The 16,957-nt window shown below is 35.7% G+C and overlaps 1 protein-coding gene across 3 annotated transcripts in view; it reads right to left on the bottom strand.

Moving 5' to 3' along the window:
- TOP2B (DNA topoisomerase II beta) overlaps positions 1–16,957 on the bottom strand; it is a 61,409-nt gene that overhangs the window by 30,220 nt on the left and 14,232 nt on the right. For all 3 annotated transcript variants that reach the window (XM_071735481.1, XM_071735480.1, XM_071735482.1), the window contains exons 2-10: positions 15,119–15,292; positions 14,366–14,456; positions 12,302–12,365; positions 10,905–11,050; positions 10,107–10,204; positions 8,609–8,821; positions 8,349–8,522; positions 763–864; positions 544–681 (exon numbers count right to left, since the gene is read on the bottom strand). In XM_071735481.1, coding sequence (XP_071591582.1) covers positions 544–681; positions 763–864; positions 8,349–8,522; positions 8,609–8,821; positions 10,107–10,204; positions 10,905–11,050; positions 12,302–12,365; positions 14,366–14,456; positions 15,119–15,292 — 1,200 coding nt within the window. The remainder of the gene's footprint in view (positions 1–543; positions 682–762; positions 865–8,348; positions 8,523–8,608; positions 8,822–10,106; positions 10,205–10,904; positions 11,051–12,301; positions 12,366–14,365; positions 14,457–15,118; positions 15,293–16,957) is intronic.

Below are 16,957 nucleotides of genomic sequence, written 5' to 3'. Positions count from 1 at the left end.
TATTTCTAGTAACACATACATTGAGTAGCAAAATTTCTAAACTTGTTGCCTGAGAATAATGACTGCTTTGAATATTACAGCCATAATTTTGCATTTCCTTGATTACTGGAATAAAAAGTAAATGGGACATGTTTCTTTCCCTTCTCTGTTTACTTCAGTGAAGGAGAATAAGATGTATCAAATAATAAAGTAGGCAATTAACTTCAGAAAATTATTTTAATACAAAAAATTGATCAAGACCTATGCTTAGGTTTAAGAGTCAAATTTATTTCACCAATCTGAACACCAGAATCTCCAACAAATGAACTGATCAGGTGAAACACGTTTTTATATCCAGGACATCTGCCAAAAGACAGTCAGTCTTAAGGCCAGAGAATGAAAAGAACTTGCTCCATCACACTCATCCGAATATGCTATAATGTCACCAGAGTACTCTAATCACTAATTAATCTTGTTATATAATTTACATACACCTGAACAAGTATGTCAACTCCTGCTTCATAGGAAAAAAAAAAAAAAAAAAAAGCAATATGCTTTACTTACTGCTTTAAAAAATTTCTCAGATAGCTGGCACTTGGACCCAAAACTTTTAGGCTGCAAAGTCATGTTTTCCTTTGTCTGGGAATCAAATGTTGGGTTTTCAATCAAGCAGTTAACAAAAACCCATATGTGATTCTTCACCTGTTGAAAAAATAGAAACCAATTTACTCAACAAAATTACCACATCACTCTTTTTCAGTATTTTTGTATGAAATTACTTGCCTGAAATGGCTTCACTGAAACTCCAGCTTTATTCTTCTTTTTCACCACTTCTATCAGTTTGCCCACAACTTGATCGACCACGTAATCAACGTGCCTACCACCCTTAATGAAGGGGGGAAAAAAAAAAAAAAGCAACATTGAATTTCCTAATAGCTTTCAGCCGATTGATGAAGTTTATGTGCTTAATTTGAAAATCCATGCACATTAGGTTGCAGCATAAGCAAGGAAAATGTGTTTCAGAGTTTCTCTTTCAGTCCCCATACAAGTGAGGATAATGGATGTTACATGGAAGGGAAGCAGGAGCTCCTTCATTCGCTGCACAGTGGTAGTCTTCAAATATAGCTGCTTACACCTCTAGAGTATGGCAGATTTGAAAAGCAGTGGGATGGTACCTGCAACACCACATAGCTGTCAAGAGGTATCTTTTTAACAGGCACCTAAATAACCTTAGACTGCAACCACCTTTATTTACTCATCAAATTAAACTTTCCCAATTTGGCTCATTAGAAATGTTCAGGAGCTCACCCTCAGATACACAGAACCCATGCCTATTCCTTCCCAAAAGTCATTTCACCTTAGCTGTATTTATAGAACTCCATGAATAAACACTATTAACATTCCTTGCTAGCCTTGGGATTATGCAAGGGCAAACACAGAACAAACTGCAAATAGCCAGCCATAAGATCCAGAAAGCTCTGTAAGAACAGAGCAAGATAACCTCAGAGAGATGGGCAGATCTCTTTAAAACTCACCAGAGACTAAGCCTGCTCCAAATTCAAAGCTGATGTAACAAGGAAACAGAGACTGCAGATAACCTAAGCTGGCAAACCAACCACTTAGGAGATCACAGGACAAGAACTTGTAGCTATATTATCATGTTGCCACCCGAGCAAACAAAGAGTAGTTAGCTGGACTCCCTTACCAAATGCAGAAGGGGAAAAAAAAACCAAACTTATAATGCTATTTCTTGCATCGTGACAGTGCAAGGAAAAAAGAAAAGTATATAGGATTTTCTTAGGCTGTGGCACCATAACTGCTGCAAGTGAAATATTTACAGAGTCTGTCACAGTTCTTGCCTTCACTGTGAAAGACAGGACTCTGAGTACTGGTTATCCTTGCTTAAAGCCTTTCCAACTAAATATTTCAAGTGAAAGCCATTATGGCAAGAAAACATTTGGTGGAGGTAATGTATTAATTGTGCAACTACAATCCCTACCACAACAGACCCTGAGGAAGAAATACTTATGTACTTAGGCTGATCAATGTTTGAATTCTGTTTTTAGTACTGATGAAATTCAATATAAATAGGGAAGCACTAAGCATTTTAAGAACTTCAAAAGAGGCCCCAAAGCTTTTATCACCTTTTCTAGCTATAATTCTCTTTGGATTTAAATTTTAAACCAGCAACAAAAAAAAAAACAAACCAAAAACAAAACAAAACAAAAAAAAAAAACAAAAAAAAAAAAAAAAAAAAAAAAAAAACCACCAAAAAAACACCAAACACCAAACAAAAACCAAACCAAAAAAAAAAAAAAACCAAACCACAAAACACACTGCTAGAAGACAAATAATTTTGATATAAAATTGCTTGGAAAACAAAGGCATTTCACATAATCTTTAGGGATTAAAAAAGTCCCTTATAGCTCTATTACATCCTAACAATGACTACTGATTTGAAACAAAACAATTCTGAGGTATATTCAACAATGCAGAAGTAATCTGAATAAGAACCACTAGTAAAGACCAAACTAGAATATTCCAGTTGGAAGGGACCTCCCATAATCATTTAGCTCAGCTGCCTGACCACTTCAGGGCTGGCCAGAAGTTAAAGAATGTTGTTAAGGGCATCATCCAAATGTCTCGAACACTAACAGGCTTGGAGCACTGACTGCCTCTCCAGGAAGCCTGTACCAATGTTTTACCACTCTGCCAGAAAATAAATGCTTCCTAATATGCTGTCTAAACCTCCCCTCATGCATCTTTGAACCATTACCTTGAGTCCTGTCACTGGACACCATGGAGAAAAGATCAGCACCTCCCTCTCCACGTCCTCTCCTCAGGAGGCTGTAGTGAGCTATGAGGTTACCCCTCCGCCTCCTCCCCTCCAAACCAGACAAACCCAGAGTCCTCAGTTGCTCCTCAGAGGATATTCCTTCTTACCAGCTTTGTTGCCCTCCTTTGGATGCATTCAAGGACCTTCTCAACCTTCCCAAACTGGGGGACCCAGAAGTACACACTGAGCTTGAAGTAAGGCTGCACCAGTCCTGAATACAGTGGGACAATCACTTCTTTTGACTGTCTGGTTGGGCTGTGTTCGGATGCACCCCAGGATGTGGTTTGCCCTCTTGGCTGCTGATTCATATTGATCCTGTTGTCAACCAGCACCCCCATATCTCTTCCTGCAGGGCTGCTCTTGATCCACTTCTCTCAATTTATACTTGTGCCTGGCATTACTCCATCCTAGGTGCAGATCTGGCATTTGGACCTGCTAAATTTCATCCCATTAATCAGCCCAGTGCTCCAATCTATCCAGATCCCTCTGAAAGGGCTCTGGTCCCTCAAGAGAGTCAGCAACACCTCCCATTTGGGTATTATCAGCAAACTTGCTAATGGTGCATTCAAGTCCAGCCTACCACTTGCTGATAAATACATTGAACATGCCTGGCCCTTAAATTGAATCCTGATGGTACACAGTAAGACAGCACAAACTTGCATCATAGCTACTATGTTCCACATGAGAAAGCCTAAGTAGTGTTTGAAGGTATTTATCCTGTAGTCTTTAATTCTATGGAGAAATGACTACTGAAATTGCCCACACCAATGGTGACAGATACATTTAAATATTCACATGTCCAAGGTGACACAATTTCCCTTGCAGGTAAAACAGCAGTTTTTCTTCAGAAATATGAATGGTCCTAAAGCCCTGGATATCTTAGTCATTTATATTTGATTGTCCAAACGCCCTCCTTTAGGCAAGAAGGTACAAATAGCAATAAAAACTAAATTCTAGTAGCTGTTATAGAAGAGTCACAATATTTTGACTGAAGTCTATCTTGTAACAAACAATGGAGTGATTCAGACATATACTATACAATTTAAAACATAACTCAATGTGCAGTAATTATACAGAAGATCACCTTTGATTAATATCAATTAGACCCTTAAAAAAATACAAATGAAATAATGGTTCCTCTTCAGACCGATTTGCATTAGTACAGACAAAAAAAAAGAAAACATGTCAGTGGAGGCATTCACCATCAGGTAATGAACACATAGCCTTCTTTATACCTGAGAGAAGTGACAAGAAAAAAAAAGCTTTCAATGGGTGAGAAGTAGTATAAGATAGATAAGAAACCAGAAATGGAAAACTACAAAACTAAGATAAAACAGCAGCCAAAAAAACAAAAGAAAAGAAAGAGCTAGCAAGAAAACCTCAAAAGTTAGGATTCTACATTTTAAGGCAGAATATGCATCTGAAAAGACAGAAGATACAAAGTAGATGAACTGATGGGAGATGGTAGCCATGTTCTCAAAAACCAGAGAAAAAAGAGAGGTATGCAAAAAAAAAAAAAACCAAAAAAAAAAAGCTTACGGTGGTAAGTATTATTAGTCATAACCAAAACCAATACTTGCACTTCAAAGGAATCCTCTGTTGTTTCTAGTGGTCTATACAGACACCTACTAAAGAGCAGCAGCAACCACTAGTGTGTTTTAGAAGCACCACACATGAAAGTATTGTTTCATAGCATTTCGTCTTTAAAAAAAAAAAAAAAATAACAAAAACCCCAAAGCCTCCAAACCACCAAAATTAACACACAACTTGTTATTCACATGCAGATGACAAAATTTCAGCACAGAAGAGTTCAAGTGAAAGTTAATATAAAAGAAAGAAAAATAAAACCATTTCTGAACCGTTAACAGAAGCTACTACAGGAAAATATAAAATTATATGTTTAAAAAAAACATTCCACATTTCAATGGCAATTTTAAGGTGCCTTACTTTTATTCATCACATTACTGGAAAACTTGTGCTTAAGGGAATATCTCCATATATTTTTGTATTTGATTTTTTTTTCCAATTTTAGCACTTCAATTATTTTTCTAACACTAACATGTGATACATCAAAAATTAGCTACTTACCAGTAATTCTTGTTCTTAGGAGATACTGGTTACTATAACTGTTCCCCATTCCTGTGTCCATTCTTAGTGTGCAACATTGAGTGAGGGATGTTCAGAGCTCAAAGTTGGGAACCTTCCAACCATCTCACCAGTAGGTGGCACATTTACCCACTATAGAAGCATAACAGCCTATAACTGCCCCAACTGTCAGAACATTTTAATACAAGACAGAAAAACAAAAATACCCTCTAAATCTAGAGGGCTGCCAATAACTATTAGGACTATGGTATTATGAAAAAGAGAACTACAACTGCATAACCTTCTATTCCTAGAAGGTAAACATTATGAATGAATCCCAGTCTTGCAGACTTCAGGATGCCAAGACTTCTAGTGAAATAGTCACTACTAAAATCTTAAAAATTAAGCTCTAGACTGGATCCTATATACATTCTATTCATACCATCATCAATAGCCAACAGCCTCAATTCCAAGGTAAGCCATATTCAAAATCTATGGACAGAAAAATAGTTCATATGGCAAACAAATTCAGAAGCTAATTATCGATTTGAAAATCTTATTGCATTAGCTATACAAATAAAATCCTATTTTGTTTTTCATTCGTTTTACATTTATTTTATAATAAGAAATCTAAAAAATGTCATTCTCTGGAATGGTCCTGAATTTGTTGTTGGACTCCAGCACATTTTAACAAGCTGGGATGTTCCCTACACCTTAGTCTATAATCTGACACTGCATCTGTATTATCTGTGCATTCCTGCTAAAATGATTAGTAGTATTACACTTAGCAGTGTAATACTGCTCTAATACTATTAAAGATATCATTAAATTGTTACACTAACAACTGAATTTCTACTACAGCTACTATTTGAAACAGATTTTGAGAAGACCATGTCTATTCAGTTAATATAAAAGTCTCTCCAAACTGTCAGCTGCACAACTGTAATCTTTACAAACATTCTTTCCAAAGCTGCCTCAGAGCCTGAAGTTGAATTCTATGGTGGTATACTGTGGCAACATTGCAAATAAACAGGGATCTGACCAAGGAAACAAATTTACAAGACCACAACAGAGGGAGACTTGCCTCAACACACTGCCTGACCTTCTTTACACCCTTAAAAAAAAAAAAAAAAAAAAAAAAAAAAATCAACCTAAAAAAAAACAAAACTTGGTTGGAATTTAAAGCAAGTTTTGAAAAGGTGGAAGTGAAGTTACGACTGGGTAAAATTTATCCAGGAACAGAAATGAAAAGCTTTCAGCAAACAGTGATAAATAACCAAAAAACAGCTGAAATGAGCTCCTCACCTGTTAGCAGATAAGGGACAGGCAGTTGACGCAGTTAGTTACTAGCCATTATGTCTCATCAGTGGGTAGTTGCACATCAATTGCTGGTGAGGTGGTTCACCGGCCCCGAACATTCCACATCCAGTCACACACATAAGGCATGGATTGGGAGAGTGGGAAAAACTAGAAATTACAACACTTACCTTTGAAGAATACACAGTACTTTTTTCTATGAACTTTCTTAAAGAGCATATGATAACAATGTATGTGTAACTGCAGGTTGGATGAAAATCGAGCCAACAGAGTCAAACTCAAAATCTTTTGATTAAGCATATGCAACATGTTTAACTTACAAGTCAGTAAGTATTCATTTTTTCAAATACATTTCTTCATCTGATTACCAAACATTACTAAGTTTCTCCACATTGCCACCTTCTTGATAAAGGCATTGTATACATCTTTAAGGTCATGCCGTTTTTCTTCTTTATGTTGCATAAAAAGGCCTGATTTAAAACTAAACTTTAAAGTTTCAACTACCAGATAATTTTGTTATCCCTAGATTTGACACGTATCAGATAAGGCTTTAATTAAAATGAACACAAAGAAAGTAAAAATTCTACAGTGATTGAGCCAGATGGAAAATGACACTGGAAGAAGATATGTGGTAAAAATTATTCTGAATGAACAATGGCTACACATCTTCTACCACCAAGGTTAACGCTGCTAATTCTGGGCACCTGCCTAGACTAGGGAACCCACCTGGTGTTACCCCTGGTGCTTATGAACCATTTGTGCTACCATTAGAATTGTCTTCTGTTCGACTCTTAGAAGAGAGATCTGAGTAAGGAGCAGTGTAAGTGTCTGATTACAAATTCTTATCTTTCTCATCTTCTGGGGAATTTCATGGTTAAGATTGCCTAAAATCAGCCTCACCACCCACTAGAATTGCTTGTCTGTTGTTAGATCACTCCTCTGCTGCAACTTGTGAAGAGCAGAAATGACAAATACTTTCTTTCATAGAATCACAGAATCATAGAATTGGCTGGGTTGGAAGGGACCTCAGAGATCATCAAATCCAACCCTTGATCCACTACGGCTGCAGTTACCAGACCATGGCACTGAGTGCCACATCCAGTCTCTTTTTAAATATCTCCAGGGATGGAGAATCCACCACTTCCCTGGGCAGCCCATTCCAATGCTTGATCACCCTCTCAGTAAAGAAATTCTTTCTAATGTCCAACCTAAACCTCCCCTGGCACAACTTGAGACCGTGCCCTCTTGTCTTGCTGAGGGTTGCCTGGGAAAAGAGACCAACCCCCACCTGGCTACAACCTCCTTTCAGGGAGTTGTAGAGAGTGATGAGGTCTCCCCTGAGCCTCCTCTTCTCCAGGCTGAACAGCCCCAGCTCCCTCAGCCTCTCCTCAGAAGATCTGTGCTCTAGTCCCTTCACCAGCCTAGCTGCCCTCCTTTGGACTTGCTCACCAGGGTTGGTCCTAGGTCCCTAAAGCAGGGCCACACCCAACTGTCATAAATTACACTGATCGACTTCAGGTGCTTGCCTTGGTGCCTGACCACTCCACCTATTTGAGAAGTACAAAGACTGTACTTTTAGTATACTGAATATTGGCTATAACAGTGCTTCTCTAGTACTGCATTTATAGTTATTATAACTATAGTTGCTAATAAACACAGAGAATACCTAGATCCTCTTACACAGAAACACAAATAAAAGAATCTCAACATTTCAGGCCAGTTTTATACATCATAGAGCAATAAATGGAAAACCATTTCTCAAGGACACCATTTTTCTCCTCTAAAACTTCCCACTACTAGCTTTAAAGAGGCTTGTAATGTCAGAAGTATTACTATGTGTTAAAAAGGAAGGAATAAAATAGTTCCACTCGTTTTGTGTCTAATAATTAATACGTATGCTCACATGAGACATCAGTATCACTCATAATTACAATAGGATTTTAAACACCAGTGCAGAAGTACTGCTATGAATGTGTTTTGATTGCATTCAGTTCCTCTCATGCAAAGAATTACCTCACCCGTTTATTCTTAGTAACCCAGATGTATTTTTTTTTTTCAAGTATCTGACTGAGCACAACTTTAGGACACATTTTTATAACTTACATACTTATCAATTAATATAACTACTCACCTTTGTGGTAGCTATACTATTTACGAAGCTGATTTGCTGAAACCCTTTTTCACTTAAAGTGAGGCACACATCCCATCGCTCATTCACAACCTCATGAATAACCTTGAGTGCAACTCCAGTTTCATCCAGCTTGTCTTTTACGTAAAGATCTACGTAACTGCGAAATCCATTTACCTATGAGCAACAGGGATGCAGATTACTATTACTCTTCTTTGTGTAAACAATCAGGACACTTAAAATATCTTAAATGAGGCTCTTACAGGCAATTTCTTCCCATTCAACATGACTTTGACTCCTTTGCAAGACCCAGCCAAATCATATGCTCTTCTAGTCATGAGGGCCACGATATCCTTATCAAGTTTTTCCATTTTAAATTTAGATAGGTCTGGCTGGAATGTAATGCATGTGTAGTCATCACCATCAAAATGTTTAATCTTGGGTTCAGAGGTCTTCATCATATTGTTCATCCAAGTCTTTGGAAACAAAACATTTTAGATGTTAGGTTAGAATACGTTACCCTCCTCTTTTACTCTATTTTCCATCTCTGCTACCATTGCAACAGCTACACAACAAAAAGCTTACAGATTTCTTTTACAAGTTTTCTATGATAAAGCACTACAAAAAACTTATTTCTTAGCTAAGATTTGCACAAACAATGGTGACAGCAGATTGGTGTTTTCTGCAAATATGAAGACACAATTCTATTGCAAGTAGAGCCCAGCACAGAACTGACTAAATTAAGTAAGTGATCTAGCTGAACAGTCTTTATGGCCCAGCAGTTTAACACTTTCAATCACATTTCTGTAAAAAAGCTTATTAGACCCTGAGATAGCATCTTTGTGGCTGTGCACACATGCCACATGAGCACGATTCTTGGCAAATCAACTTCTTCAGACTTGCATCAGGAGTCTTGGTATTGGTCCCTGTTTAAGAATATGGGCACACTTCTAAGACCAAGCAGAATGTCTGCTCACATCAAGTATCAAAGTTGAGTTGCATCAAATTTTCACAAATTTTCAAAAGAAAGCATTTGTATGTAAGTCATAAAGCATGTAACTATAAAAAGTATACTCTAACAAATATTAACGTGCCTCATGGCAGTCAGCACAAAATATTAAATATTTAAAAAGATAGGTAAAACCATTTAAATGTATTGCTTATGTAGTAGCATGATCTGAAATGCATTAGTTCACCAAAAAGCCAAAAACTGGGAAAGACATCAAAGCCAAGAAACTTCGGTATCTGATCTGCCACAAAGTTTTTCAGACTTTTAGAAAGGTGGCCACCTCAAAGCTATGTACATTCAGACTTTGTACTGTGAGGTACCAATGGTAACCATGAACAATGAGTACAAACAGGGAAGGAGAGGGGGGTGGCATAAAAGTCCAGCTCAGCTAATGAAATTGATGACAAAACTGAAAAAATCACTGAAAAAATCTTTGCAAAGTATAAAACAGCAATTACAATTTTTTTCAATACATTCCTTTTCACATGCACATGAATATACTTTAGTTTTCATAGAATAAATTTTTTATTTTTAGCAACTTGACACTACCAAGAAAAATACTACTTAACAAGAAAAAAAACCAACTTCTAATGCACAAAAGTACCAATTTTGCTGTCTGAACTACCAAGCCTAATTCTATTGGAATCTTAAATTATTAATTTCACAAAACATTCAGGAAATATAGAAAACATGTTAAACTTTAAATTTCTAATTACAGCAAAGAGAAAAAGAAGTTGATACAATTGCTATACCTGCTTGAAGCTGTGTTTGTATTCTTTGCAAGCAGTTTCAACTGTAAACTTTGTACTAAATATGTTACAAAGTTTCGCACCATAGCCATTGCGCCCACCTGAAAAAAAAACCAACATATAGCAATGTGGTAACATATGCCAATGAAGTAAAATGTTTCTAGATAAGACAAAAGTTTGGCCACATGTCAACAGTTATCAAAGGTTGCCAGGCATGGAGTTTCAGCTACTCCCCAGCTGGTGAAACTGTTTCTGCCTCAAAAGTGAGTTTTCTCCTCCCCCCAAGGCTGAGATGCTCCCCTTGCTTCACTATTGCTTCAGCAAGCAATATACCAGTTACTTCCTAAAAGGCAAATGACCACAAGACCCTGATCAGTGGGAAACCAGATCATGATCAGATCCAACACACACTGCAAACACACATCATAATATGGGCAATCATATATGGGGTGGAAATACAGAAATTAAAAGTCAATTCACATTTTGGATAATAAATCATACCCTAACTTATTAAGCTTTTTTCCTTTTATTTCAAGACCATAAATGTTAAAATGCTTGCATACGTTATAATTAAAATACAAAATATGTTCTTCATTACTGAATAATGGGGACTGACATTAAAGATGTAAACGCAAAGTTCTCTGTAAATACTAACAGGTAAGATTTTTAAGTAATTTTACACTATAGTAATGAAAACTAATAATCATCTGTTATGAAACATAATAGAAAGGAAAACAGTACGAGAAAGCATACTAAAAGACAAACAAGGGCTTAATTGGATAAAACAAAAAAAAGTCTTGCCTGTAACTTTTTTCTCATCATCATCATAGTTGCTGGATGTTAGCAGCTGCCCAAAGATTAAAGCAGGTACATATACTTTTTCTACTTTGTGTTCCACAACTGGTATACCTTTTCCATTATTCCATATGCTTATGATATTTGATTCCCTATAATGAAAATATTAAGCCAATTAATGTAATCTTGAAAACAAACTCCTGTAGACATTTTACCAGTTTAAATAAGTGCATAAGATACAATAAAATACAATATTCTTGCCACTTTTATTCATAGCTCTATCCATTTTAGTTAGGAAAAAAAACTTCTACATGCTTACTAGATGTCTTAGAAGAAAGAGTATGATTACTCTCATATGATAGTACTTCATATCATAAAAATAACCCCCAAAAATCTGTTTGAAGAGCTTTCACTACCAGTGTGATCTACAACAGAATCCTCAAGCTTAGAGAGAGAATTATCCTCAAATTAGGGATGTAGCTTTTTAGGTTTCATTGAAGTCCACACAGACAAGTTTATGAAAACTGGGAAATAACAGTTGTAAACATTGTAACTTATTTTATACATCAATTCCAAAATCAATCAACATCTGGCATTGTAAATACTTGTAGCTCATTTTGGACTATCAGACAATAAAAAGTCATGACAAGTCTGGCAAAATAACACCACTATTTTCCTCTCACACCATTATATAAACAATTTATTCTACAGAAACTGATAATGCACTAAAACCCTGCAGAAGAAATATTTCTCAGTATATTTATCCTAATGATTAGGTGTGAACATTAGGTGTCTAAAACATTTATTATTCAGTTAAACATCATTGAAAAGGTACTAGTGAAGGAACCCAATCAACCTCTATTTTAGTACAGTATTTCTCTTTAGAAAATATCTCTAAGTATTCAACTTAGAAAAACAGTGGCAATTACCTATTTGCAACCTGCAGTTTCAGTGTGATACAGATGAAAAATTAAAAAAATAACCTTATCCTAATGCTAAAGGAGTTAACATAGACATTCAACAGGTGACAAATTAGGTTACAAATCTCAGGGCTGGTATTTATGACTATAAGTAACCTGGCTGGTTATAATTACATATTGTCAAGCTTTCATCTAATCATCAAGCATTTCATCTAATAATTAATTTTATAACCTTCTTGTTTTAAGTTTCATTCACTCAAACATTAATGATTGATTTACGAAAGCAAATAAGTAGAAATTCAGAATGGTAGTACCTACTGTACTACATCACTTTTAATTCACCTTTTCATCTTAAAATATGAAGCTATAGGAAATAATTAAGAAAATCTTGTTCTTTAAAAATTGAATGTGATTTACTAAAGTGCTTTGTACAAATCTGAACTACAGTAGCACTGGCAAGGAAAAATGAAAACTTTTACTTACGGATCAATGGATATTTTAATACAAGTCATGTTCTTGTCCCTCTGCTTATTGTCAGCAGCATTTACTATGAAACAAAGTAACACAAATTAACATTTTCTAGGAGCAATAACTAATTACTTGATTTGTAAAAATTATTATAAACATACTCCAGCACAAGTTACAACAGTATAGGTATTTTTTCATCAGGTATCTTTCTGTATATTCTGTATCTTATTACTGAAGACTACAAATATGACCAAGTATCTGCAAGAAGACATTTTTCAGCTTTCTTATCACTATTTCTAGCAGTTAGAATATCTTGGAAACAAATACAGGAGTGTGTTTTGTGAGCCTGTTCTCATAACTGCTCCTAATATACTAAACACTTCAGTCTTCTGTTGCCACACTTACTTGGGTAGTTTTAACACATATTACACTATGTATGTTAAAAACCCTAGGAAATTATATGTGTGACCCAATCAGTAAAGTCACATCCAATTAAGGAGTGGTTTGATTGCAGCAAAAGTTCTCTGAAGAGGCCATGAGACTTAGAAATAAGTTGTCAAGTAGTTCCTGAACAATTTACACAGTTTAGGATCAAAGGAAGGATAACTAAGGGTAACTGGAAGTTAGAATTCAAGTTTAGAATTTAATTAACCTGCAGTCCAGTGTGTATTAACCACAGAATATGAACCACAGAACAGAAATCAGAAAAGAGACTACAGCTATTAATCACAAAAACAAATTTTAATCATTTTCATCATCTATGAAACAGATCAAAATAAAACCCAAAACCACCAAAGGGCATGAAGAGAAATTAATTAAAACTAAAATACATCAATAGATTATGAAGATCTCAATACAAGATCAGATATCTTATGGTGGTTTTGCTAAAATCTTTAAGTGCAGTTTCATTAAAAAGCATGCATATCTACCATGTCCAATTTTCATTATGTTACTACACTGACCTGTAGCTCTCTAACCACACTTTGTGGTGCACTTAACAGTGCTACATAAAAAAAGCAGTCAGCCATACAGTACTGTGATAATGATTGGATAATCATTTTCCTTTTAAATAGGACAAGATGGAAGTGACTCCTTTCCATGAAAGGCTGTGAATTTCATCTCTGAGGCAGCACTCAAAAAAGAAGTGAAAGATTTTCATCCCTGTATTTCTCAAACTAAGTAATAATAAATAAATAATAAATAAATAAATAAATAAATCCTCCTCTTCCAGTCTTTGATGCCTCCAAGACAGCAACACTGTAAAGCACAGCTTGAGAGGTGGGGATAAATGCTGAACCCAATGAAGGTCACGCCAAAAACTTCCTTGACCTCAATACACCAGCATTTAGCTTATGATGGAATCCAGCCAGACCTTACAACATTATTCAGAAAAACTGACAAGCCCAAGAACTCATGCCAATTAACCCAAAATATCAGTTCAGCAGCCAGCATGCTGTTCAGATGTTGCACCTCTCTACTGCTGTTAAGTCTTCACTGTGTGTCTTTCACCAAAAGAATATCATAAAATTGAGTCAAAGTGACTAAGGGGCTTGGAGAATTTTCTAAAAATAATTTTTTCCCTCTCTTTTATACAGCAGAATGATACTTATTTGATTTAAAACTCTATGAAGTCTCAAAATAATCCATGTAAGAATCACTATCACCACCACTATCATTCTGTACAGGAAGAGGTAGTTTTAATGATCCATGAGATAATGGCCTAAGTTAACACTTGGACAACTTTCAGTTGTCTTCTTTCAGAAGAATAATCCTCTTTCAAATGTTACTTAAAACCATAGCCCTGATCAACTTTGCAGATTCAGAATCTTGTAACAATCTTGATCTTAAAAAATGACCTAGTTTAGGCATTCAGTGACAAATATTGATGCTGTTGTACAAGTTCAGGTGAGAGCACTCTTTCCTCTCTAAGCTGTTATGCAGTGATGAAATACACTAAAATTTTCATGCACTGCAGTTTAGTGGGACTCTAAACTTAGATACAAATGGATGTGCTTTGACAGCTCTCAGAAAAGCATGTTCTCCATCATATTAAAGCAATATTATTGGTAAAATACTTACCAACGATTTCATCAAAGATCTTGTACAAGCCTGGAACAAAGGTAACGTCTCTGCAATTCATTCCTACATCTTCATCATAAACCCACATTAGCTATATGTAAATAAAATAAAACAAAATATTTACTGTCTTGGTAAACCAGCCTATAAAGATCTATTAACTGCAGAAAGTTTACTCTTCCAATCTGATTGCTGCTGTCATATGAGACAAAAGCAGAACTTTGGCAAAAATAGCCACTCTACCCACAAAGGTTTCCACACTGAAAATGCATTATTTTCTGCCTGGGGGCAACTCCAAAAGTACAGACAAGTGAAGCTCAAAGGAATTTGTAACTTAACAAAAACAGCTGAAAAAAAGTGCCAGCAGGAAGCTTAAAATCTCTTTTCTCTACCTAAACATATCAAAGCATTTTTAGACCTGGAGCAAACATGATTTTCAAATATGTACACGTATTTGTGTGCATATTTGTAAATGCACACATATACAAGTATAATTGTGTGCTTACACACACAGGTGTGTATTTATATTTTGACAGAACTTCAACATTTTCTGAGCATGTTTCTTCAGATGTGCTGAGCACTTCTTTAAAAAGCTTTCTCTTGACCCCTTCCCTGCACATGCCAAAAGCATGACCACAGTTTTTAGCACAATAATTCAGAATACCCAGAAAAGCAGAAATCTACCCATTTATTAACCAGATTAGTAATTTCCTCATTAAAATAAACTATCAAGACTATAAAGTTAGTGACACTTACCTGAGTTAATGGTTCAACTGACCCAATGTAGGTATCTGGGCGGAGAAGGATGTGCTCAAGCTGAGTCTTCTTCTGATAAACTCTCTCAACAGACATCTTCTTTGAAGTGTCATTTTTATTAATGTTTTCTGAGTCTTCCTTTTTTGCAGCATTGATCTGATTATCAAATAATGTCTAGGAAAAAAAATGACAGCAACAATTAACCTCATTCATTCAGTCTATCACTCTTGAGATACAACCAAAATCTGACAGAGTTCAAATTGAAATCAAAACCTGTCATGTAATTTAAATGTTAAGTTTTCAGATGTATTAAGATCCAACTATTCTGTCAAGAGAAAAAAATTAACACCATACGTCACAGTTTCTTAATAAATTGTCACATTTTCAAACTTCAGTGATTTATGAAGCACAATAAACCAAAATAAGGAAACAACAGTGTTACAAGATACCCATTTCCTCAGGAAGTTATTAGAGCTAGCAAATGTAGAAAAGCCTAGTTCTGAGACAGTAAGAACATATCTACTCAGAGACTAGGTATGACATTTTACAGTATATGTTCCTACCTGTAAAATGGAATTATTTTAAAAATACCAATAAATATAACTTCAACTCGCATTTTTTCCTTAACTGGCCAGTAGACATAACAGGAAAAAGTCCATCATCATGAGCTTAATAACCTGAACTAGCATCTTTCTCTTACAGGGATTTACTAACTTTTAAGCAGAGTTACCTGACCACTGAAAACCACTAACACATAAAAATGAGATTAAAGCCCACTTCTCACTCAGATAAATGTTTTACTTCTGTTTAGCTGCTCTCAGTAAATCTGTTTAAAGTAAATATAGGCTAAACTTCAATCCTGGATTAACCAGTCACCATGCAAACTTCTCAGCCAGAAAAAACTATCTTCAGATCTCTCACAATTTAGCCTGTGCTGCAGCCTCAGATAGCACTGAAAGCAAAGGGTAACAAAACACAAAGAGCACATAGGAACAAGAAGCAAAGGATATTGAGCTCCCCTAAATGATTTCAGCAGATTCAAATGTGAAACACCAGCCTATGGCATACAATTAACAAGGACAATTCTACCCATATTATTCAGATTTGCTTTCTGAATATTCTACTATTTAAGTTTTTATGCTTTTTAATCTTTCCTCCTAGGAGACACAGGAATAAAGCACTTCATTCTATTCAGAACAAGGGAAATTACTTTTCCAGATTTAGAGATCATATTTTTCTCATTTATTTAAAGCAATGCTATGAAACATGTATTTTGAGAACCTTTGAAACAAGCATATGATGTGCACCAGTGATGATAACAGCCAGTTGTCTAGCCCTGAGCAAAGCCAAGAAGGCCAAACGAAAATCCAATTCTTAAAAAAAAAAAAAAAGAAAAAGAAGCAAGCTTTAATCTGCTGAGTTTCTACTACTTAAAATACAAATAAAACAGCAGGGAAGCCTCCCCTCTATCCTTCCTCCCCCCCCCCCCCCCTTTTTTTTTTTTTTTTTTAAACTGAGCAAGTACTAAACTGTGGTGTTGTTAAACAGACAGTCTCTCCTGTATATTTTGGAATTGTCTCAAGAATGCCTTTTGTATTCTGTCCTGTATGAAAGATCTTCATATTGTTAGAGCTCAAATAACACCAGCTGTTGTTTTATGAGAAAACCCCTAAAGAGAATTAACTAAGTGTCACAAGGGGCTTAAGTGTTCTGTTTCACAGTAGTCTGTTTTTTGGGGGATTCTTTGTTAACGAGTTACCTGATTTTTAGGTCTGCTTTGCAGTCTTAATGTTGTCAATTTTTAATACACAGTATTTGAATTTAACACTCCTGTGACAT

This window comes from Heliangelus exortis, chromosome 2 (genome assembly GCF_036169615.1).
Source record: "Heliangelus exortis chromosome 2, bHelExo1.hap1, whole genome shotgun sequence".
In the NCBI taxonomy this organism is placed as follows: domain Eukaryota; kingdom Metazoa; phylum Chordata; class Aves; order Apodiformes; family Trochilidae; genus Heliangelus; species Heliangelus exortis.
The sequence above is the reverse complement of the archived record's forward strand: the minus strand, read 5'-3'. Positions and strand labels throughout refer to the sequence as shown.